General features: G+C 37.2%; 1 protein-coding gene across 2 annotated transcripts in view; it reads left to right on the top strand.

The window, feature by feature from the left end:
* The window catches only part of PDE4D (phosphodiesterase 4D), a 1,473,810-nt gene that overhangs the window by 291,915 nt on the left and 1,156,931 nt on the right, over nt 1–24,964 (top strand). For both annotated transcript variants that reach the window (XM_047756094.1, XM_047756021.1), the window contains exon 3: nt 13,849–13,982. In XM_047756094.1, coding sequence (XP_047612050.1) covers nt 13,941–13,982 — 42 coding nt within the window. In that variant the 5' untranslated portion in view covers nt 13,849–13,940. The remainder of the gene's footprint in view (nt 1–13,848; nt 13,983–24,964) is intronic.

The raw sequence follows: 24,964 nt of genomic DNA on the forward strand, positions 1-24,964 counted from the left end.
GACACAGATTCGATCTCTGGCCCAGGAACTTCCATGTGCTATGAGTGCAATCAAACAAACAAACAAAGAAACAAAAAAGAATGAGAAGAAGAAGCAAGCATCACAGAATGAAAAGAATTTCAAACTTCTGGACACAAGGTTTGAAATGTTCATTTGACCTTACAGAAGGCCATGGAAGAGCTTTGACTTGGTCACAGAAACTAAAGATGAACTCTTAGACCACACTTGAGTGTCCAAGAATTGGCACAGGCTCTTCTCATTCTCTGCCAGCATGACTGCAGAATAATAATCCTGAGAAGAGTGTATTTTTAATGAAAAATTTTGCAACTTCAGTAAAATCTATGTCTCCTAAAAAAACCCAGTGCTTATTTCCTCAAAGTAAAGGGTGAACAAAATAAAGTGAAGCTAACATTGAAGGAATATGTACTTTGATCCTGGTACAATGTTTAGTATATGCTGACACAGTGGCCCATCATTTAGTCTCCACTGTACCCCTGCAGTGTGGGTTTCCATGGTTACATTTATATTAATCATGAACTTGATATTCAAAAGTGTTACATTTGAACATCAAGTTCATGATATTCAAAAAAAGTGAACTTGATATTCAAAAGTGTAGTCTTCAGGCTATTAGGAAATGGTCCAAACAGAATTTGAATCCAGGTATGACGAATTCCAAAACTTATACTATTGTAGTAATTCATTTTCCTCTTTTCCTTTTCATCTCTGAATATTTATTTAGTTAATTTATTTAGGTTAAAATAATAGAAGTATATAGCTGATTTACAACATGATATGTTTCAGGTGTACAACACCATAACTAGACATTTTATAGATTATACTCTGTATAAAGCTATTATAAAATATTGGCTGTATCCCCTGGGTTGTATATTACATCCTTGTATCTTATTTATTTTAGACCTAGTAATCTGTACCTCTTAATCCCCTCCCCCTATCTTGCCCCTCCCACCTCCCCCCTTTCAACTGGTGACCACTAGTTTGTTTCCTGTGAGTCTGTTTCTGTTCTGTTATATTCATTGTTTCATTTTTTTGGATTGAACATATAATTGAAAACATACAGTATTTGTCTTTGACTTATTTCACTAAGCATACCCTCCAGATCCATCAGTGTTATTACAAATGGCAAAATTTTATTCTTTTATGTGGCTGAGTAGTAAACCAATGTGTGTGTGTGAATACACATGTTCTTTATTCTTTTGTCTATTGATGGACACTTAGGTTGCTTCCATTACTTGGCTATTGGAAATGACACTGCTATAAATATTGGAGTGCATATATCTTTTCAAATTAGTGCTTTCATTTTCTTTGTCTGTATACATAGGAATGGAGTTGCTGGATCATATGGTAGTTCTGTTTTTAATTTTTTTCATGAACTGTCATACTATTTTCCATAGTGTCTGTACCAGTTTACATTCCCACCAACACTGTATTAGGATTCCCTTTTCTCTACATCCTCAGCAACGCTTGTTATTTCTTATCTTTTTTTTAAAGTTTTTATTATAGTTGATTTACGATGTTCTATTTCTGCTGTTCAGTAAAGTGACCCAATCATAATATATATAATGTGTTTGTGTGTGTGTGTATACACATTCTTTTTCTCACATTATCCTCCATCATGTTCCATCATAAGTGACTAGATACAGTTCCCTGCACTGTACAGTAGGATCTCATTGCTTATCCATTCCAAATACCATAGTTTGAATCTGCTAACCCCAAACTTCCAGTCCATCCCACTCCCTCCCCCTCCCTCTTGGCAACCACAAAGCTGTTCTCCATGTCCATGAGTTTGTTTCCTTTCTTCAGATAAGTTCATTTGTGCCATATATTAAATTCCAGATATATGATATCATGTGTTATTTGTCTTTCCCTTCCTAACTTACTTCACTTAGTATGAGAGTCTCTAGTTCCATCCATGTTGCTGCAAATGGCATTGTTTTGTTCTTTTTTATGGCTGAGTAGTATTCCATTGTGTATATATACTACATCTTCTTAATCCAATCATCTGTTGATGGACATTTAGGTTGTTTTCATGTCTTGGCTATTGTGAATAGTTGCTGCAATGAACTTGGTGGGGGGGCATGTATCTTTTTCAATGAAAGTTTTGTCCTGGAATTCCCGTTGTGGCTCAGTGGTTAACGAATCCGACTAGCAACCATGAGGTTGCAAGTTTGATTCCTGGCCTCGCTCAGTGACTCAGTGGTTAAGGATCCGGAGTTGCCATGAGCTGTGGTATAGGTCGCAGACATGGTTCGGATCCCACATTGCTGTGGCTCTGGCATAGGCTGGTGGCTATAGCTCCAATTAGACCCCTAGCCTGGGAACCTCCATATGCTGTGGGTGCGGCCCTAGAAAAGACAAAAAACAAAACAAAACAAAACAAAGTTTTGTCCAGCTATACATATGTCCAGGATTGGGATTGCTGGATCATATGGCAGCACTATATTTAGTTTTCTGAGGTACCTCTATACTGTTTTCCATAGTGGTTGTACCAATTTACATTCCCACCAACAGTGTGGGAGGGTTCCCTTTTCTCCACACCCTCTCCAGCATTTGTTATTTGTAGACTAATGATGGCTATTCTGACCTATGTTAAGTGGTACCTCATTGTAGTTTTAATTTGTATTTCTTTAAAAATTGGTGATGGTGAGCATTTTTTTTTTTCATGTGCCCATTGGCCATATGTATGTCTTCTTTAGAGAAATGTCTATTCAGGTTTTCTGCCCATTTTTCCTTTTTTTTCCTTTTTTTTTTTTTTTTTTTTTTTTGCTGTTGAGTTGTATGAGTTGTTTGTATATTTTGGAGATAAAGCACTTGTCGCTTGCATTATTTGACACTATATTCTCCCATTCCATAGGTATTTCTTATCTTTTTGATAAAAGCCATTCTGACAGGTGTGAGGTAATTCTCATTGTGGTTTTGATTTGCATTTACCTGATGATTAGTGGTTGAGCATCTTTTCATGTGCCTGTTGGGCATCTGAATGTCTTCTTTGGAAAAATGCCTATTCAGCTCCTGTCCCTATTTTTTTAACCATGTTGTTTGGAGTCTTTTGATATTGAGTTGTATGGGCTTCTTATATATTTTGGATATTAATCTCTTATGAGACATATCATTTGAAAATATCTTCTCCTATTGGGTTGCTTGCCTTTTATTTTCTAATGTAAATTATTCTTCTTCAGGTAATATCTTAAAATTCCTTCTTCTGGAATGAAGTGAGCTAAAGACCTCTTCATAAGACTGAAAACAGGGAAAAAACATGGGACTCTTCTGAAGGAGTTGACTTGATTCTATCTCCTACATATACACAATATGAAAGAAAGAAAAATTTGAAAATGACTCTCTTATGGAAGAAGAGTATTTTAATCTTTGCCTCAATAGATCTTGACTTTGTTGTTTGTAACTTTCACATTCACAATAAAATGGAAGAATAGTAAAACTCTTGAACCAAAAGAAAATTCCAAATTTATTGTCTAGATTTTTTTCCCTGCTGTTGTTTTAATTTTAACATTAGAAAAACACTTTCTACTGTTGATTAAAAATTTGTTCCTTGGCTCCAACTAAAATTAAGGGGCATTTACAGTTTTCACTGTCAGTGTGTTAATGACTCCACCACAGTGGGCTCATTCCCTTGAAGGATGCTAATGGGGTTGTTACTTGGTAAGGGGCAGAGAACCTGGAGGTTTGGGTTCTTACTCCTAATCATTGGTTTTTTGATTGCGTTAATTTCCTTGTTTATGTTTATTTTAGTTAAAATTGAACATTTCCATTTTATGCTTTGTTTTTCTTCTGTTTGTGTAATCTGCAGGCAGTGACTTCTTGGGTAGCCATTGTTAATCAGGGAGAAATGATAGTTTGAGGGTACTGAGTTACTTGGTGTTAGGATAAAAGTTCTCCTATGGAAGCCTCATTAGAATAAACCTTCAAACTCCTGCCTTAAATAGATCTTCATGGTGCTCTGCTAACTTCTCAGGTCCTTTTAATCTTTTTATTTTCTTTTCTTCAAATTCTAATTGTATCCCATGTAATCTAAACCCATAGTATCACTAGGTCTTAAAATAATTCAGTTGTAATTTTTATTAAGTGAGTTGTACACAATGTAGATTTTTTTTTAGGAAAATAAAAAGTAGGATCCATTGCTAACTGATAGATGGAAGCAACTGAGGAACAAAGGGGTGTGTGGATTTCAAAGGAAACTTCTGTAGGAGTCTGGCTCACTATAATTTAGAGAGTTCTGCTTCTACAGGTCAGATTGAGAAAGCCACACATCATAGAATCCAGGGTCAAGGACATGAGTATTTATTCTCCCTCTCCAAAATACCTCTCCTCCTCTCCCTTTCTCTCTGTCTCTCTCTCTCATCTTTCTATCTATCCATCCATCCTTCATCTATCCATCCACCTATTATCCATCATCTACATGATATTTTTCTTGTTTTAATGAGAGAGGTAGACTGGTTCATCTCAGGATGGAATGTACAGATTATGGATTGTTATGCATGACTTGTAGATTACCATCTGAGCATCCATCCCACAGCTTTCAGTGACAGTGCTATTTGATCACTTCGCTAATTTAAAGGTATTCAGATGTGGACTTTTACTATGATCTAACATATGGCAGAAAAGTATTGAAAAAATAAAAAGCCTCAAGGTATCAGTGAACTCCACCTTCTTTTGGAGGTAGTGAACTGCTCAAACTAGAAATTTTATGAAGAGAGTCTCGCTATTATTTTGTTTTTTCACATGATGACAGAGGGTTTTTTGTCCTGGGGCTCTCAATGGATCTGCTGTATTTGAGCTGACAATGACACATCTCAGAGGCTCCTTCCATCTTGGCTGCAGACCAGCAGGCTACGTACTACAGTGTCCTATGATTCACAGGACAAGACTGCTGTAGTCACCGCCCGCTGCCCAGGCTGGGCAGGGCACCATAATGAGGCAGTGGGAGGGATATGGTCAGCAAAATTGTTGAAAAGGAGCTTCTGTTGTAACTTTGCTCACTGCAGCAGGAAGCTAAAACCAGAGTGAAATATCCTCAAGTAACAGACCCTACGTTTGTGATAGATGAATTGGAAAGTCCTTGGCCATTTATTTAGGGTGAAGAGTTGTGTTTTAGGGAGTTAACAATTATTTAAGGTAGGGAGGAGGCCACAAATCACAGAATCCCAGAAAGAAATGTAATTTATTTGCTGCTAAATGACAGAGCCGAACTATTTTGAAATACTGGTCCAGGTAAGCGTTGAAACAACAGATATTTTGGTGATCCCATATCCTTTAAAGTTAAGCAGTGAGCTACATTAGGAGCCAAATGATTCGCTTTTATTTTCCAAAATATCAATTATTTTATAAGTTTGTGCTGAAATCAAAGGCGGCTTGTATTCTCTTACATAAATGTTGTCACCTGTGCATTATTCATTTAACAAGCATTTGCAAAACACTTTTTTTCTTTTTTTTTTTTTTTGGTCTTTTTGCCTTTCCTAGGCCCACACCTGTGGCATATGGAGGTTCCCAGGCTAGGGGTCTAATTGGAGCTATAGCCGCCAGCCTACACCACAGCCACAGCAACGTGGGATCCGAGCCACATTTTCCACCTACACCACTGCTCAGGGCAACGCTGGATCCTTAACCCACTGAATGAGGCCAGAGATCAAACCTGCTACCTTGTGGTTCCTAATCGGATTCGTTAACCACTGAGCCACAATGGCAACTCCACAAAACACTTTCTGAATGTGTAGTTCTACAGCCACCTCTTCTGCAGAGACAGAGGTCTGACCAGATGTGCAAAGAGGGGAAAGGAACTGCCAGTCCCAACTTCTATGTTCCTTTCCCTCTACTTGGGGGGAAAACATCTGTATATGAAGCGGTATTCGAATAATGTAAAACAAAGTGTGCATAAGAGTGGAATAACTCAGAACAGACTTTGCAACCATTAGGCACATGAATCACTTTCTGCCTCCTCTGGGTCCCTCTGTCAGAAACTCAGTGTGTTGTGCTGTTTGCCTCTCCCCACCTCTAATGTCCTGGTGGAGAGAGATTTTTATCATATTTATCTTTGCATCCCTGGCCTCTAGCATGGTTGATTGCCTACCACAAGTGTCTAGTAAATGTCAAGTGAACGAAGAAGAGGGACTACTGTTATTATTTTGGGGGAAGAAGGGGGAATAAAATGATGGTTTTGTGTGAGTATAAACTACAAAGGAAAATATTTGATTTTTTTTAGTGTAGGGACAAAATGTACTTTCCTTCTAATACTTCTAGTCAAGGGAAGTGGTTCGATTTGGCAGAATTCAATTAAAAAAAAAAGTCTTGAGTGCATGTTCTGTGATGATTGTGTATACAAACATGAAATGTTTTCTGCCCTCAAGGCTCTTAGAGTCAGAATGGTGGCGAGAGTGAGACACAGATCATTATGGTATAATTTGTCAAATATGCATTTGGGGTCATTCAGAAAGCAATGTGGGGAAGGGACAAGGGGCTGGCCATGGGGGCTGGGGCTGGGGCTGGGGCTGTTGCTGGTGGGAGAATCAGGAAGCTTTTCCAGAAGGAGATGACACTTCAACTGAGTCTTGCAACAAGAATAATCAAGAAGGCAGGAAGGGGATGTAGGGAAGAGGAAGAGGGAACAAAACCAAAGACTCAGGAGTGGGAGGCAGCATAGAATGTATGGGGAACTACACGTGATTCAGTATGACAAGTGAGTGAAATATGATGTTTGGAGACACAAGCAGGGGATGTGGATGACAAGGAAGTATATTAGATGGTACCTGCGATCGTGTAGGTCAAACTCTGAAAGACCGGATCCTAGTGGTGGGATATGTGCAAAGATAGAGGTGGGAAATCTTTGCCAGGGACTCTGACAGGATGCGGCCACTGATGGGTGACCAAGGAGTGGAGGAGGCTAGGGATTTGGGCTAGGGTGGCTGAGCAGATGGTGGTGCCATCAACTGACAGAAGACAGAAGAAGGTACATATTTGGGAATGAAGAAGGAGAAAATGTTGAGTTCATATATGGACATGTTATGTTTGAGATGCCTGTGGGTTGTCCAAGTGGAGACCTCTGGCAGGTTTCCAGATGCATAAATGTGAAGCACAAGAGAACTCAGGGTATGAAAGAGGATCATTCTTTATATACAACTTTAATATTGCTCTTTTCATTTGACATTATAGTAGAGTCGTTTTCTCACGTAATTAAAATACCTTGTAAAAATATATTTTTAACTGCATAGTGTGTTGTGAAGTCTCTCATATTTTATTTAGCTATTCCATTATTATTAGATGTCAAAATTGTTTCCAAATTTTTATAATTAGCATTGCTGAGAATGCTGTTACACATAAAGCACTTTCCATACTTCATGTTTTGTTCTGAATAACTATATAAAAATATATAACGCCATTTCAGCTCTTGGTATTTTATCACCAAATTCCTTTCTGAATGTCATTTTGAAGCTGATAAGCAATATGAAATATATATTTCATCATATATACACCATTATCAAACTTTTTTTTAATTTTAACTTTGATAATTTTTAAGCAAGATGAAAATCTTGAGATTTTAATTTTCTTTTTTTTGGTGAATGCTGTGATTGAGTATATTCCACATTTTTATATACTTTTTAGTTTTACACCGCTTATACATTTAAATGCTCATGTTTTTTATTGATTTATTCATCTCTTTTTAAAATATATTTTGTGAAGCAGTTGCTGAGTGTTCAGTACTATGTTAAACACTGTGAAAATTGCAAAAGGAAGGATAATGAATTACTCTCAACCTTTGGAATTTGTATTTTATAGTCATGTAATTCAAAGTGTGGAAAAGGCATTAAAATTGATTTTATTCAACCCTCTATTGAGGAAGCAAAGATTAAACCTATAAAACAATTAGTGAAAAAATGGAAGATGGTATATGATTTTGTGGTGCAACATAGCCTTTATTGTTAGAATTCAGAGAAAGCAGAAAATGATGATTTGGAGCAGCAGGGTAAATTGTTCTTCAAAGAAAGAACTTTTGCAGGACATTGAGGAATGGAAAAAAATGGCAAGATGGAAAATAGGATACTTTAAGAGCTTGTATTTAGGGATAGAAGTTGGAAATCTGCATGTGTCCGGTCTAAGAGGGATTGGACCATTCAGGTGAGGGTGGGTGGTGGAGAACAGAGGATGAGACAAAGTCAGATTGAAGAGTTAAATACACATCACCTGGTTCTTCTGGCTGAAACACCATAGTGACATAGAGGTCACTGTGTGGAGGTCCTGCCTTCTAGAGCAGGAGCATGCTCTGCTAATAGAGGGCCATCCTTGTGTTGTAAGTAGATTTCACTGGCTCCAGAAAGAACTATATTATTGAGCTTTCCTGGGCACACTGAAAGGGGCATGTAGGTTGGCCTATGGAGCAAGTTTTAGGAGAACCACTGCAGGGCAGATTCATCAGCTGGATGGGGCATGGACACAGAGTGCAGAGTCTAATTCCTTCCTTGTCCCAGGAGGTAGCTCTGTGATCCTAGGCAGATTAGGTACATTCCTATACCTCAGTTTCCTCACTGATACTGTGAACTCTTTCTAGATTTGAGATCTCATAGCTTCTAGCTGGAGCTCAGATAAGAAATAGATTTCCCAGGATACACTACAAAAAAGGAGATTTAAAAAGCAGGAAACCCCTGTGGTAATCTTTAGATCTGGACCAAGAGGTGGCCTTCTTAATTCAACAACTTTAGAAAGTAGAACTTTACTTTCTTCCTTTGTCTCTGCCAGAGATTTAGCAGAAGAAGCCTGGGCAGATGTCCAAGTTACATACTGTATATGTGGGGAGGGTAAATTAGTGGGCACATAGGAGCTATGGTAACCATTCAAACTTTCATGAAAAGTCTGATTTTTATTCCCTCATATGCCTCCCTTCTTTTAACTTTTTCAGTATTTTGTTCTTGCATTGCTGCCTCCTAATTTCTTGCCTGAATGTGTTTTGGTAGATGATCCTAGATAAATTGAGTTTGTTTTTACTGCAGTTCATTGTGACTGTCTTAGATAGAGATCTTTCTTTTTTTCTTTTTTTTTCAAATATGTGCCATATCCATTATTTTTCTTTTTAGAATACAATCTAATCTTATTTTTCTTTTTAGAATACAATCTAATCAAGGAAAGAGAGTGCCTATCCTGGTTTCACTTTAATGTCTATTTTATGCAGAGCCCTTGAAAAATCTACCTTGATGAGTTGGAGAAGATATTAAATTGGAGACAAATCTATTATCCCGTGATCATTTGTGGGAACCTGCACCCTAACAATCCTTTCCCCCTGAATCTACAAAGTTTGGTGGTTATCTGAAAGATGAGCACAGTACCTGGAACATATGAGATGATAAAAAATATATATTTTTTATATTAATGCATCTGAGTAGCTTTATGATTTCGCAGTCATAACATACACTGAATTATCATGCAAAAGAAAAATATTAGTTCCAAAGGAGGTAAAGAATAAAATGTTGCCTCTGAAATATATAAAATGTATAAAATATTTGAAGATAATTAGAACTCTTTTTCACTTATATTTAGAATGTCATCTTGCATTGGCGTATTTGATGTTTAAGTAAATAGAATTTTCTTACATTTGCAGGGAACTTTGTAATAGTTTCCAGAAAACTTTCTCAGACATTATCTAGTTAGCCCCATAACAACCCTATGAGGTAGATTATAGAAATATTTTTATCTTTATAGAGAAGCAGGCAACTGGTAGAAGAAAAAAGATAAGGGATTTTCCTAATACTGTCCAGCTCCTGTACATGACAAAGTGATTGAGGTGGAACCTATTGCTTCTGATACGCAATGCAGAAGGCTGACCAGTGAGGTGTACAATGAGGCGTTTCCACTCCATAAATCCTAAATTTCCAGGAAAGAACCTGTCTTAACTCTCCTTCCTTGCATCAAGGCAGCAAAATTTATTTCCGGTGCTCTGGCTCAGATTCTGCCTCTGAATGTGCCAGCACCATGTATCTTACTTAGCTGCTCTCTCCATTTTTATTTCTAAAGTGTTCTCTCTGCAGGAGCTGACTCTTCCTTCTCCCTAATTAACTTTTATGTGGAAACTCCTCTAGTAATGAAATTGCCTGTGCGAGGCTTCCCCCACCTGGCTTGCTTTTTAGTGCACCTGGAGGGAGAAAGCATTTCTGCTGTCTCATGGTATTATCTTTGCTGAGGGAGGAAATTGGAGGAACTAAGAAAACAGCCTTCCTGAGAATAGACCTTTTTTATCTGACATTCTTTGGGGCATAAGCTCAGCTTTGATATTTGCAGAGGTTTACCCTTGTTGATAATCAATAAAATGCATTGGTTCATGATTTTGGCAGCAAAGCAAGATGGCAGGCTAGACAAACATGTGGAGTTTGTAGTCAGACAAATCAGGTTTGAATCCTCGTTCTGCTACTATTTACTGGAGCTGATTTCCTCTTGTGTGCAACGGGGATAAGATATTAACAATATCCACCTCAAGGTTTGTTGGGAGGATTAAAGATACATGATAGGAGTTTCCCCTTGTAATGCAGCGGAAACGAATCCGATTCGGAACCATGAGGCTGTGGGTTTGATCCCTGGCCTCGCTCAGTGGGTCAGGGATCTGGCATTGCCATGAGCTGTGGTATAGCTTGCAGATGAGTCTTTGATCCAGTGTTGCTGTGGTTGTGGCGTAAGCTGGCAGCTGTAGCTCTGATTTGACCCCTAGCTTGTGAACCTTCATATGCCACAGGTGCGGCCCTAAAAAGCCAAAAAAAGATACATGATAGATGTTTTTCTTCTGATGAGGTAAGATAGCGCAAGGACAAAATCCTCTTCCCAGACTGCAGGCCAGATTTGTGTGGCATAGCCTTCCTGTCCCCTCCAGCTTCACTGTCCTCCCTGCCCCACCCTGGGAGGTTTTCTGCCCTGGGAGGCTGACCAATGAGGTTTACAGCAATAGCTTTCTTTGCCCTCTGGCTTTGTTGCCTTTGGCCAGTGAGGGGTTCCAACAGGAGATCAGAGGGTTGGAAAAGAATGAAATCAAGTTTGTCCCCTCACCGCTTTCCCTTCAGGGTCATCTGAGGCCACCTGCATCCCAGGGAGTACCTTCCTTCCCCAGGCAGCCTACTCTATAGCTGTTTCCTCCTAGGTATTGGTGACCCATCTCTCTCCTTGTCCCTTTAGACTGGGGGCTGGTTAAAAACTCCATTATCGTTAGCTCCAGCCACTTCACCATCCTTTGTGGATTCCTCTTTCTCACATCTTTTTAAAGTAGTCTCTTTACTAAACCCTCCTTAAATGATCCTAATATCAACATACTTCCTGTTTACTCCTGGGACCCAAACTGATACATTGTTCATTGCTACTTAATTGAAACTATATTTGCCTAAGGCTCTTTTATTGAAAGAGTTTGGAACTTTAAGGGGGAAAATGTGCTTGCTTGCCATTTGATATTAAGGGGAGAAAAGGTAGTAACAATGGGCGATGATGAAGGTGATGATAACCAAGCATTGTCTGTGTGCCAAAGAGACACTACTTTATGCTCATTAGTTCATTTAAACAGGCATGAGTGTTATTATCTCCCTTCTTCAAATCTGGAAAATGCTCAGAGTGGTTAAGTAACTACCTAAACCTATGCAGAATGCCACTGGAGAGCAGAAATTCTGTACTAAGTCTATTTGATTTCAAGGTCCATATATCCCCTTAGCAAGACCATGCTGCCTCTTAAGTGTAACAGGCTAAGAAGAGCCATCCTGTCAGCCATCAGTTTTCTGATAAATCCCTTTGCCTATTCCAATTTCTACAGGTTGTAAATTCCTGTAGGAAAGTATGTCTTGATGATGGTCTTTAAAGATGTAAAGGCAAAATCTGATTAATTCAGCAAAACTTATCGGGTCAACTCCATAATTTGTCTGATCTGACTTTTTTGTTAATTTAGAACCACTGAGTCACTAGTCTGCTAGGGGCAACTGTTGCTTGGTTACCCTTAAGGGTACTCATTAAATAATGAATAATTAAATATTTTGAATGAGTTGTTCTCTGATAGTAAGATTCCTACAGCATTTAGCTGATATTTTTTCCTCCCTGGCTATGAAATATTTAGTTCACAATTTATATTATTTTGTTCACTTCTTAAATTGATCTAGGTGAATAACATGATCTCACATTTTTGGAGAACATATGAAATGCTTGGCATTAGAACTAATCCGTAAAGTTGACTAAATTTCTGGAGGAGGTAGACTAGTTGAGAAATTAACATTTGTAGGTCAGCTCCTCCCTGCATTCCCACTCCCTTAAAAAAATAACCCATACACACTCAAAGAAACCATGTTTATTCTAGCAATTCACTATTTGATTATGCATTTTTATTTAACCTCAGGCAAGCATTTTTATCAACCCCAGAAAAAGGCTTTCTTCCTTGGTGCCCTCTGGGTCCCAAGTTGAATCAAGGGATATTCTTTAGCAGTAATAAATGCTATTTCTCTGGTTCTAGATCCACTTTGCTGCTATGGGATCTCTGGCATCATTTAAAGTATCTCCCCCCTTTTTTTCCCCTAAGTCTTGAGTGGTGACTCACATGTGTTGAAACAAATCTTTGAGCCTTGAGAGCGTGCTCCTGCAGGTGCTGCTGGAGAGCTTGCCGAAGGTCCCTGTGCTCTGGTGTTGGGACCTCTGGGTTCTCCTGCTGCTGTGGATTGGTCTCCTCCAGGGGCCCCCACACTGGTTACCCTAGAGTCCTCCCCCCTTTAGTTGTGTGTGTGTTTTTTTTAAAGTCTGCACAATTACTTTATTTTATTTTTTTGAATGTATGATTCACACTACTCTGCCCTTTAAAGTTTTTCAATCATTTTAGCAAAACAAACTCCTTCAGACCTTGCTCACTGTTACTCTTTCCCTTCACCCCCCACACACAAGTCTTCTGAGAAGTTTAGAATGAATCTAAAAGATGGAACTACCTGCTCTTGTTAGCATCAGTCTATACCTACAAGGTCAGGGTTCTTGTGGTTTGGTCAGGCTGGTCTCCCTCATCCTCTTTCCCTTAGAATAATCTCTTTCCCACAAGACACTTTAGCCCAGTTGCAAATATACCCTATGAGTATAAGTCATGTCCAGACATAGCTGAATATCATGAACACTATACATCTAACTATGCTTTCTGCTCTTTTTTCAAAACTCAAGACAGTCTTCTTAGTGTCAAGTGGAAGTGCAGTTACATAACGAAGCTATCATGTCATTCATGTGGCGACTCCTATATTCTTTAAAATAATAGTTATTGCTTAACTAGGTAAACAGTTTCTCTCAACCATTCTTTACAACCTCTTTGAACAAAAGGAGTAGAGAGCTCTTTCAATTTACTGAAGAGCCACTGGGATGGCTTTGATGTACTATAGATTATCGCTAATGAAACAAGGAGCCATGATGCAGTGTTTAAAGGGCTTTCAGATGTGGGTACAATTCCAACAGTGAACAAAGCTACCTTAGTGATCCCTTTGTGGAAAACTGAGGGGTCCTCAGCTTACCTGCAAGAATCAGCATGTACACAATTCAGTATGCATCTTCACTTCACATGTGTAACTTTCGGTTGTAGCTACCATACCATTTTTTTTTTTTCAGCCACTAGAAATGTAGACTTGTATATGTAATAAAAACAGATGGAGCTTGAATCTCTAACTTACATTTTAACAAAAGCTCTTTTGGAAATGTTTCTTGTGTGCACTTTTATTGCTTAAAACACAGCACCATTTTAGCTGGTTCTGATGAATAATTTAAGAATTACTGTCCTACTCTAAGACAGCATTTCAAAGTACATATGTTAATCATATACTTGATTAAACATTTCCTTGCCTTTTTCTTCAGAATGCCAATTGGTTTTTGAGTGGATAATTGTTGCAGTGAGAGCAGTGACGTTGGAAACAACTATTGTCTGTTTAATTACTTAAAACACCACCATGAAAAAAAATACCTGTGATTTGCTTCCTCGGAGCAAAAGTGTAAGTACCTTTTGTTTTCATTTCCTTTCTAAAAATGTGTACATTTAACTTTTTACTGTTTTCTTTTGGTTTGAATACTGTGCTTTCATGATCAGGCTTGTGAGAAATCCTTAGTTAGCTTTCAGTTCTCTGACTGCACACAGCTTATTAACAAATGAAGACTTGTGTCTCTGTGGCCTGGTTGACATTTGATGGGAATTCTCTTTCAGCCAGTTTATATGCCTTACTGTTCATTTCCATATGCCTACTGGCATGATATTGGACACCTGTATTTTTGGATGCATGCAGAAAACACATTATTTAAAGTTGAAATGTCTTGAATATCAAACTTTCAGGGCAGTTCCAAAAGAATGAATTATACTTCCATCACTGAGCACTTCAATCAATCAGGTTCTGCAAATTCGTGTATGTAACGAGTAATATGAATAGTTGATCAGTGGGTCATCACTTCTATGAGTGTTCTACCCTGGCGTATGTCTCTAATTATTCTCCTCCTTTAAATTTATTGATTTATTTGTTTGTTTATTTATTTATTTTGAGCTAAAATCTTCAGGGCTCTGATAGAGCTTAAGTCTTTTTTCCACTCACTCAGTGCTCTTAAGATACCAGATTAGTGATAATTTTTAGATTCTGTTAAATTATGAAAGAAAGCATAAGCAAATAGAGCAACTCAAAGCTACACAAGGCAAGGATGAAAGTAGACTTCATTTCCATCAGGCGAGCTCTTTGTTCATTCACCCAAGGGGGAAAAAAGGCATCCAAACAGATGTAGTTGTGACGTAGGAACATTCATTTGAAGCCATCAGTAAAACCATGAATGCAAACACATTTCTCTAGTATGGGAATGCTTTGTGTTACAACAAGTGGTTCTATGGTGATGGCCCAAGGCCATCTTCAATTCTTTCTATAGAATTAATTACCATCCAGCTTTTAAGGGTGAACTATGCTAGAGTAATGGAGAGGGAAATGTAGTGCACGATAGAGTTGTTTTTTGTTTTGTTGTTTGTTTGATTAAAGTATAGTCGATTTACAATGCTGTGCCAATTTCTGGAAATAGAGGTTTTTTGGTTTTTTTGTTTTTGTTTTTTTAAATGAAGACATACCCAGAAGTGTGCCAGTTCTTGAACTGAATATTGACTATACAGCCAAGGAAATTCAACAAACTCTGAGGGAATGTCCAAATTCATTTATTTTACTTGTTGGTGTTTAGTTGTATGGATTATTATGTAAAATAAAGGGCCATGGCATGGAGCCTGGAATTCCTTCTGTCATCATACAGTTGCTCATTGTAATAGGAGTTGACCTGCGTACAAATTACCAAACTGCAAACACATATTTCTGTTACTGAGTTTTAACTGTAAGTTAAATTTGAAAGTAAACCGTTCACACAATACTTCCTTCTTTTACTAAATTTCAGAGACATGTGATATGAAAAAATGTATAAAGGCAAAAGGGACACTGTTTTGGATAATTTAGAATATGTTATTAAAAAAAAGAATATGCTATTAAACATTTCCCTGTTCTTGGAGAAAAACATTGTAAAAGCAAATGATTAACTGAACCATTGCTTGAAGGATGCTAGGAGATTTCCTGTTTATATTTGCTTATTACGAAAATTTTCATCTTTGGTGGAAAGGCTCATGCTTCCCGGATTAAGAGAACCTGAATTGCCTGCATCTGTCCAAATGTAAACAGAAGAGCTCTCATTTCACTGCTTCTTAGCTTTGTGAAAATCCACTGGCATAAAGAAAGTACATCTACTTAATTAAATGATGCTAAGCAGGAGAGTACTGTTTATCAAAGAAAAGAGCCAGACTTTTTTGTCTAGTGAGAAGTTATCACTTTAGAATTTTAAAAGTTTGTTTTGTTTTGCACTGGTTTAAGAATGTCAACCTTGCCCTTTAAGTCTTTGCTGTAACAGAGTCCAAAATTGTATACTTAGAAGTAGACATTTCCTGTTTTTGATGAGGAAGGTTGAAATAATTAATTTGACATAGAAGCCGAGAATTGTTTCCTTTGGCGCTGACATTTGAAAATCTGAAAAAAATGTTCTAAATATTAAAATGGCCCCTGTTCCTCCCTACATGTCTCTGTATATTTTGTATCTGTCATTGTGAAAGCTTAAGGCACACAAAAGAGGAGGGGGAAAAAAAGATAACTTACAGAATGGGAGAAAATAGTTTCAAATGATGCAACTGACAAGGGCTTAATCTCTAAATTATACAAGCAACTTATACAACTCAACAGCAGAAAAGCCAACAACCCAATTGAGAAATGGGCAAAATATCTGAATAGACATTTCTCCAAGGAAGATATACAGATGGACAATAAGCACATGAAAAAGTGCTCAACATCCCTGATTATTAGAGGAATGCAAATCAAAACTACCATGAGATACCAGTCAGAATGGCCATCATTAATAAGTCCACAAATAACAAATGCTGGAGGGGGTGTGGAAAAAAGGGTACTCTCCTGCACTGTTGGTGGAAATGTAAGCTGGTACAACCACTATAGGGAACAGTATGGAGATACCTTAGAAATCTATACATAGAACTATCATATGACCCAGCAACCCTACTCTTGGGAATATATTCAGACAAAACTTTCCTTAAAAAGACACATGCACCTGCATGTTCATTACAGCACTATTCACAATAGCCAAGACATGGAAACAACCCAAATGTCATCGACAGATGGTTGGATTAAGAAGCAGTGGTATATATACACAATGGAATACTACTCAGCCATAAAAAAGAACAAAACAATGCCATTTGCAGCAACATGGATAGAACTAGAGACTCTCATTCTGAGTGAAGTAAGTCAGAAAGAGAAAGACAAATACCATATGATATCACTTATATCTAATATACAGCACAAATGAACCTTTCCACAGAAAAGAAAACTATGGACTTGGAGAATAGACTTGTGGTTGCTGAGGGAAAGGGGGAGGGAGTAGGATGGATTGGGAGCTTGGGGTTAATAGATGCAAACTATTGCTTTTGGAATGGATTAGCAATGGGATCCTGCTGTGTAGCGCTGAGAACCATGTCTAGTCACTTATGGTGGAGCATGATTATGGGATAAAAAAGAATGTACACATGTATGTGTAACTGGGCCACCACACTGTACAGTAGAAAAAAATTGTATAGGGAAATAACAATTAAAAAAATTTAAAAATATACCGTCTTTGGACAGTTACCTCATTTATTCTTGAACATTTAAACCAGTGTTCGTGTATTTCTCAACTTGAGACCTGGTGCAGTGTGCCTTTTAATGATGAATGCTTTGAATTCTTCTTCCTTTTCTGGAAGGGATTCATGAAAAATTTTAAGAATAAGAATATAAACAAGCCACTTTTTCCTTAAAGTGACATTTTTCTAGTTTTGAAGGATAATTTGTAGTTGCAGTGGGTAAAAGGGAGGAACAGAGCATATGGACAATGCAAAACTGAGGCATGGTCCCAGCGGCTATGACCCTTATGGTCTACTGTGGGAGACAAACAGTAAGCAAAGACTCACACAAAGAAGCGTGATTTAACAATTCCCCAATGTATCTCCTGCCTTAGGGCAAGTATCTTTCTACGTGTCCTTGTATGTAATGGCCTCTAGTCTTCTCCATCCTAGAACTTAAACTGAGGACAGGAGCTCTGCCACCATCATATCCTCATAGTGCTTTCCATGAAGGAGATTATTAATTACATGTTAAAGGAATGAGTGAATGAATGAACTGTGATACCTGCTGAGAGAAGCTTCTGAGGACCATGACGGTAAGTCATACAGACTTCATCTAGTCAGGGAGGTCAGACAAGGCTTTCCTGAGGAAAGATGATTGAGAACTGTGATCTGAGGATGAGTTAGCCTAAAGAGGAAAAGTGGGAGTGGAGGGCCTTCCAGGAGAAGTTAACATCATGTGCAATGGCTCTGTGGTAATAGGGAAAGTGGTGGCTTCAAGGTCATGACAGAGGCTCAAATAACTAACCCAGTGGTGACAATGGTGGGGTGACAGAGAAAAATGAACATGTTTAAGAGATATTCAGGAAGAAAAAAATGATAGGGCTTTTGGTAAGGTGTTGGATTTGGGATCCAGGGGAAATAAAACAATGGCATGTGCCAGGTGGGTTTCTATTAACTTAGCAGGCTGGATGTGTTTCCTCCACTGAGATGGCAACAGGGGATTAACACCAAGGTGGGAATGGGGGCTGGTCAGAACCTGAGTCTAAGGCTATTGAAATTGGCTGTTTTAAGAAACAGTAGAGTCTGGAGAGTTTTAATTAATCTATACAATAAGCAGATTGGGAAATTTGAATTATCAAATTTATACCCCAGACTGTTGATTAAATATAGGAAATGGACATTATATTGAAATTTTCTAAAAACCCTGCAAGTTTGACCCTAAGCTATCATCACCAGATCTACAAGTTGCATTTATCTATGTAAAATTCTTATATGTAGGGGCTCAAGATGTTAAACAGGGGAAATATAGGACACATTTCTAATTTAGTTTTTCATTTACTGGAAAGGAAGACTATCCATTCCTGCCAAATGTTATGTGGAGAGAAGAGCTTAAAAATAGTAGCTTAAAATGTGTTTTCTTATTTCATCATGTACAAGCAAAACCTATACTAGTTGACAATAAGTATAGATGTATAGAAACTTCCATACATAAGTATATATAAGTGTATAAGATGTATAGAAACTTCCATACATCAGTTCATAAAATCAGGTTTTTTTCCCACTGTTTTTGATGCTATAATGTGGTTAATTTTGGTACATACTTTATATGTATTTTGAATCTAAATCAAGTAAAATATATATAACTTTAAAAAGTTTTTTATTGTTTTTTAAAAAATTAATTCAAAGTCAAAACTATATTAATTTAGGTGTTCCCATCGTGGCTCAGCAGTTAACAAACCCAACTAGCATGCATGAGGACAGTGATTTGATCCCTGGTTTCACTCAGTGGGTTAAGGATCTGGCATTGCCGTGAGTTGTGTAGGTTGCAGACGAGGCCCAGATCCCGAGTTGCTGTGGCTCTGGCGTAGGCTGGTGGCTATAGCCCTGATTCAGTCCTTATCCTGGGAACCTCCATGTGCTGTGGGTGTGGCCCTGTAAGAGGAAAAAAAAAAAAAACTATGTTAATTTAAAGTAAACCAAAGTGTTTAATAAATGGGCCTCCATGAAAGTATCTTAAAACCAATTCTTTATCATATATTAAAATATGAAATATTTAACATTTTGCCATTGTGGTTCACAAATGCATATATGACAGTTGAAAAAAATCCACAAATTTAAAAAGAAAGCTACTTTAAAATATACTGCACATCAGTTAAAAACTCCAGAAAGCAAATAATTTAAGCTTTACCTTCCTGTCTGACATAATTGTTCCAATTGTCTATATTATTTGTTTTTAGGTACGTGGCATCAATATTTACCTCTCATAAAACTGGTTTCACTGAATTTTACAGGGCTTATAAAGTTTATAGTTTCTGAGATATAACTTCTTATAGTTGGAAAGGAACTTAAAGATCTTCTGACTCAACCCTTTTATTTACTTATAAAGAAATTGAGATTGAAGCCTAGGGAGATAAAATGACTGCCTGAGAGGTGGCTGGTTTAGCTGAAAAAATCTGGACTTTAATATCATACAGAACTGGGTTCCAAATCTGGCTCTTTCAACCTTCCAGCTGTGGGACATTTGACAATTTACTGACCTCTGTATTCTAAAGGGTGATGTGGAAATGATATCAGCACACAATTCTTGGTGCATGAAAGGTATCTAATGAGCTGTATCTTGAGTGTTGCCCTAGACACCGCAGTTTATTGTTAAGTGAGACAGATTCCCTGTGTTCTTTCCTCTCTCTGATTCCTAAAATGTAGTCAAAGTTGGGATAAAAAAAATAATAATTTCTTACCCCCTTTAATCTCTTTCAAGTGTCTAAAAATACCATTGTTGAAAAAAACCATATTTTTCAGATTAAGTCCCATAAAAATCTTTGCATTAAAGAAAAAAAATGAAAAAGTCATAAAAAATAAGTAATCACTTCTTTAAAAACTCTGGATTTTCTTTAAAAACTCTGGATTTTCTGATTTAATAATTAAAAAGTCTCAGCGAGAAGGAAAGGAAAAAAACCTTGACCTAGTAGAGAATCTTTTTTTTTGAAATATTAATTTACAACAGGAAATGTTACCAGCAGAAGATTCACTGATAAGTTTTGTGGTGTGAAGGCCTTTCTGCTTTTTAAAGTTTTCAAACCACCTCTTATTGGACTGGCATTTTGTTTTTACAGGTGTAATTAAAATTCTTAATGGAGTTTCATACCTCTTGGGGTGTTTAAGACTACATTTGTTTTTTCCGGGTGTTGGTTCTTTGCCCATATGCCAGAAGGGCAGAACTCAGATTTTTCTCTGTGCTAACTCTAGGAAGTGTCTTTGTCATCTGTGGAAACTGGGGGCAATTCTACTCTTCTGACTTTTGCTTTAATGGGACTGAACAAGGGACATTTGCACAACAATTATAGAATTTTAAATTCTATATAAAACTATCCTGTCTCAAACCTCATATTGGAAAAATGAGGATTAGTGAGTTATTACTCTACTGTAAGCTTCATATTTGGAAATCCCATGTACAAAGGACACTTTGTGTACTATTCTGACTCATAATGGATCAACAAATTTCTCTATTTAAAACTTGCCAATGGGACCTAATCAAATGGACAAGCTTTTGCACAGCAAAGGAAACCAAAAAGAAAATAAAAAGCAACTTACGGAATGGGAGAAAATAGTTTCAAATGATGTAACTGACAAAGGCCTGATCTCTAAAATATACAAACAACTTACACAGCTCAACAGCAAAAAAGCCAACAACCCAACTGAAAAATGGGCAAAATATCCGAATAGACATTTCTCCAAGGAAGATATACAGATGGCCAATAAGCACTTGAAACAATGCTCAGCGTCCCTGATTATTAGAGAAATGCAAATCAAAATTACTATGAGATACCACCTCACACCAGTCAGAATGGCCATCATTCGTAAGTCCACAAATAACAAATGCTGGAGTGAGTGTGGGAAAAGGGAAGCCTGCGCTGTTGGTGGGAATGTAAGCTGGTACAGCCACTATGGAGAAGAGTATAGAGGTATCTTAGAAATCTATACATAGAACTACCATATGACACAGCAATCCACTCTTGGGCATATTTCCAGACAAAACTCTACTTAAAAAAGACACATGCACCTGCATGTTCATTGCAGCACTATTCACAATAGCCAAGACATGGAATCAACCCGAATGTCCACTGATAGATGATTGGATCAGGAAGAAGTGGTATGTATACACAATGGAATACTACTCAGCCATAAAAAAGAATAAAATAATGCCATTTGCAGCAACATGGATGAAACTAGAGACTCTCATTCTGAGTGAAGTAAGTCAGAAAGACAGATGCCATATGATATCACATATCTGGAATCTAATATATGGCACAAAGGAACCTTTCCACAGAAAAGAAAACTATGGACTTGGAGAATAGACTTGTGATTGTCAAGGGGGAAGGGGAGGGAGTGGGAGGGACTGGAAGCTTGGGGTAAATAGATGCAGAATGTTGCCTTTGGGATGGATTAGCAATGGGATCCTGCTGTGTAGCACTGGGAACTCTGTCTAGTCACTTACGATGGAACACGTAATGTGAGAAAAAAGAATGTGTACGTGTATGTATAACTGGGTCACCATGCTGTGCGGTAGAAAAAAATACATATATAAAAAAATAAATAAAAAAGTCAAACTTGCCTTTTGGGGAGTTACCATCATGGTTCGTCGGGAAGGAATCTGACTAGCATCTATGAGGATGTGGATTAATCCCTGGCCTTACTCAGTAGATTAAGGATCCAGTGTTGCTGTGTGAGCCGTGATATAGGTCACAGATGCAGCTCGGATCCTGCGTTGCTGTGGCTATGGTGTAGGCAGTGGCCACAGCTCCAATTCGACCCCTAGCCTGGGAACCTCTACATGCTGTGGGCACAGCCCTAAAAAGGCAAAAGACACACACACAAAACCAAACCAAACCAAATCAAAACAACTTGCCTTCTACCTCAAATATGTTTTCAAAAAGTCACTTAATTTAATAGAGAGCAGAATTTAGTTGACAACATTTGGGATTTTTTTCTTCCTTCTAACTGCCTAGCATAGATAATATAACACAGATAATATTCTATATGAACTATCCCGTCTCTTTAGGACAGAAAGAGACAAGGTAGTTCATACAGAATATCTTTCTAAGGCTGTTAGAAAACTTTATGAAAAAGCGCTTATAGCAACAACTCTGCTTACAATTAAATAGTTTAATTTGCTACAGTGGTCAAGCCCTTTAGTGAGCTAACTTAATTGCCTCTTTTTAATCCATTGGTTCCAAAAGGAAAGGAGCCATTTACAGTGACTCCAGCATAACATCTGTAACTCAAGTTTTCCTTGACATGTCTCCATTGAAATATTGATATAGTATGACTTTTTGGAGGTTAAGATTTTAACTCTAGCATCTTGTACTTCCTTGGAAAATAATTTAAAAATAGTAGATTTACTATTCTTTGTATAAAGAATAATAATCATGATGTCCCAACATTAGATTCTGGCATTTTTCAATATGGATGTACTTTCACTGATCTAATTTTTTATTGTCTACCTGCTATAAGAGAGCTGATGTAATAAAGTATAGCAATCTCCAATGTGGGCGTTAAAAAGAAAATATTAGGAATTCTATTTATATTTACTTTTTAATGTCGTCTGTTTTCAAGATCAGTATACTTTAGAGACTATTGGTGCAGTGAAAAGAGAATAATTATTGAATTCGGAGCTGTGGAATCAATCCCCAGATTCTCTAGTGCTTATAGATCTTACTGTTAGTAAATTACTTTTTTTTTTTTTTAGCCTTAATGTCTTTATCTGTGAAATAGAAAAGTATCACAATGAAGATGATAACCTCTATAATATAATAGATGCTTGATATACTACCTCTGTCTTAAGGTTTGCAGGTGCCTTTTTTTGTAGCTACAGAGTAGAGTGATAGTATCTGGTCCAGAAGTAGATCAAATGGAAATGCCTGGAAATGAAGTAAGTGCCTCTCACAAGAGGGGTTCAAGTATAGCTACCAAGACCATTTAGTCGAAATCTATGTCATTTAAAAGATTCATGTATAGGATAGGCAATCAAACTAGGTGAGAGTTCTGTTTCCTATCAGTTATGAGTTTCTATGATTCTAGGTAATATTGTACCCATTCATAAATTAAAATGAAAATCAGTTCCCAAATAAATATAAAATCAAAACCTGGGGGCACAAGAGTATATTGTCAGTTCAGGCTGCCTTAAAAAAAAAATACTCCACACTAAATGGCTTAAATAAGAGAATTTTATTTTCTCATAGTTCCGGAGGCTGAAGTCCAAGATCAAGGTGCTGGCTGATTTGGTTCCCGGTGAAAGCTCTCTTGCTGGTCTTCTCATGGTGTCCTCATGTAGCAGAAAGAGAGAGCAAGCTCTCTGGTGTCTTTTCTTTTAAGGACACTAATCCCATCAATAAGGATCCCACCTCATGACCTTATCTAACCCTTATTACCTTACAAAGGCCACACCTCTGCTATCACCACTTTGAGGGTTAGGATTTCAGTATATGGACTTGGGAGGATGCAAGAATTTAGTCTGTAACAGCAAGTTTGATCTTTTTAAGGTTTGATTTTAATAAGTCACTGTGATATTTATGCCCAAAAGTTAGTGACCAATATTCTAGGTCCACATATTCTTTCAGTTGGACAAGATTGAACATGATTCAGTTAACATGTTTCTCTTCATTTCTACTTTTCTAGATTTTATATTAAGGGAAGCCAGTGATGATTTTTGATGTTCTAATCAGCTCTTCCCAGACCTAGGGGCTAATTTTAATTTTACTCAAATTTTTTTTCCTCCCTTCACTATCCTTATCTTGCTTACTTTTTGTTCTTAACATCCAATTCAACAACGTTAAGTCTCCAAAATAGTCCTGTCGGTGCATTTACCAGTTGAGCTAACTTCTCAGAGATTTGTAAATGTCAGACCTGATTATCTGAGCTTTTATGCTAACTAGCAGTGGCAAGTCAAGGTACAGACAAGGGAGAGGCACATAAAAAAGACTACAGAGATAATATATTTTACTTTATTTTTATTTTTTTGTGTTTATTAGCGTATTTAAAAATTTTTTTATGTTTAATTTAAAAATTAACCTTGTTGTAGTATAATTGACTTACAATGTTGTGTTAGTTTTAGGTGTGCAGCAAAGTGAATCAATTACACATATACATACATCCATTCTTTCCAGATTCTTTCCCCATATAGGTTGTTACAGAGTGTTGAGTAGATTTCCCTGTACTACATAGTACCCATCTATTTTATATATAGGAGTGTGTATATGTTAATCCCAACCTCCCAATTTATCTTTCCCCTACTTTTCCCCTTTGGTAACCATATGTTTGATTTTGAATTATTTCTGTTTTATAAATAATTTATATCATTTTTATTAAATTCCACAAGTAAGGGATAGCATATGATATTTGTCTTTCTCTATTTGACTTAATATTAATAGTGATAGTAAGTTTTAAATTCAAGAGTTATTTCCAAAAAAATTTAAGTAACTTTCCTTATACTATCTCTGTTGATATTCTCTGAACTAGTGATTTTTATAAATCTTCTCATCTAGAGAATGAACTGGATCATTTTCTTCCTCCCACTTTGGAGAGTTTCACAAGATATTCTGCTCAATTAGATTTGTTGGTTTCTTGATGAAATTGCCCTCTGTTTGACTTAGGATTCTTTTGGATGCTCTACACTTGGATAAAATTGTGACTCACCAGATGTCTTTTAATTGATGTTCCCTGTTCTTTTTTGTTCAAATTGTTGTTTAGTGCTTATTCAAAACTGGAAGCAAATCCTGGGATGTTTGGAGGGCACAGAGCTTCTGGAAAATA

This window comes from Phacochoerus africanus, chromosome 1 (assembly GCF_016906955.1).
Source record: "Phacochoerus africanus isolate WHEZ1 chromosome 1, ROS_Pafr_v1, whole genome shotgun sequence".
NCBI classification, from domain to species: Eukaryota; Metazoa; Chordata; class Mammalia; order Artiodactyla; family Suidae; genus Phacochoerus; species Phacochoerus africanus.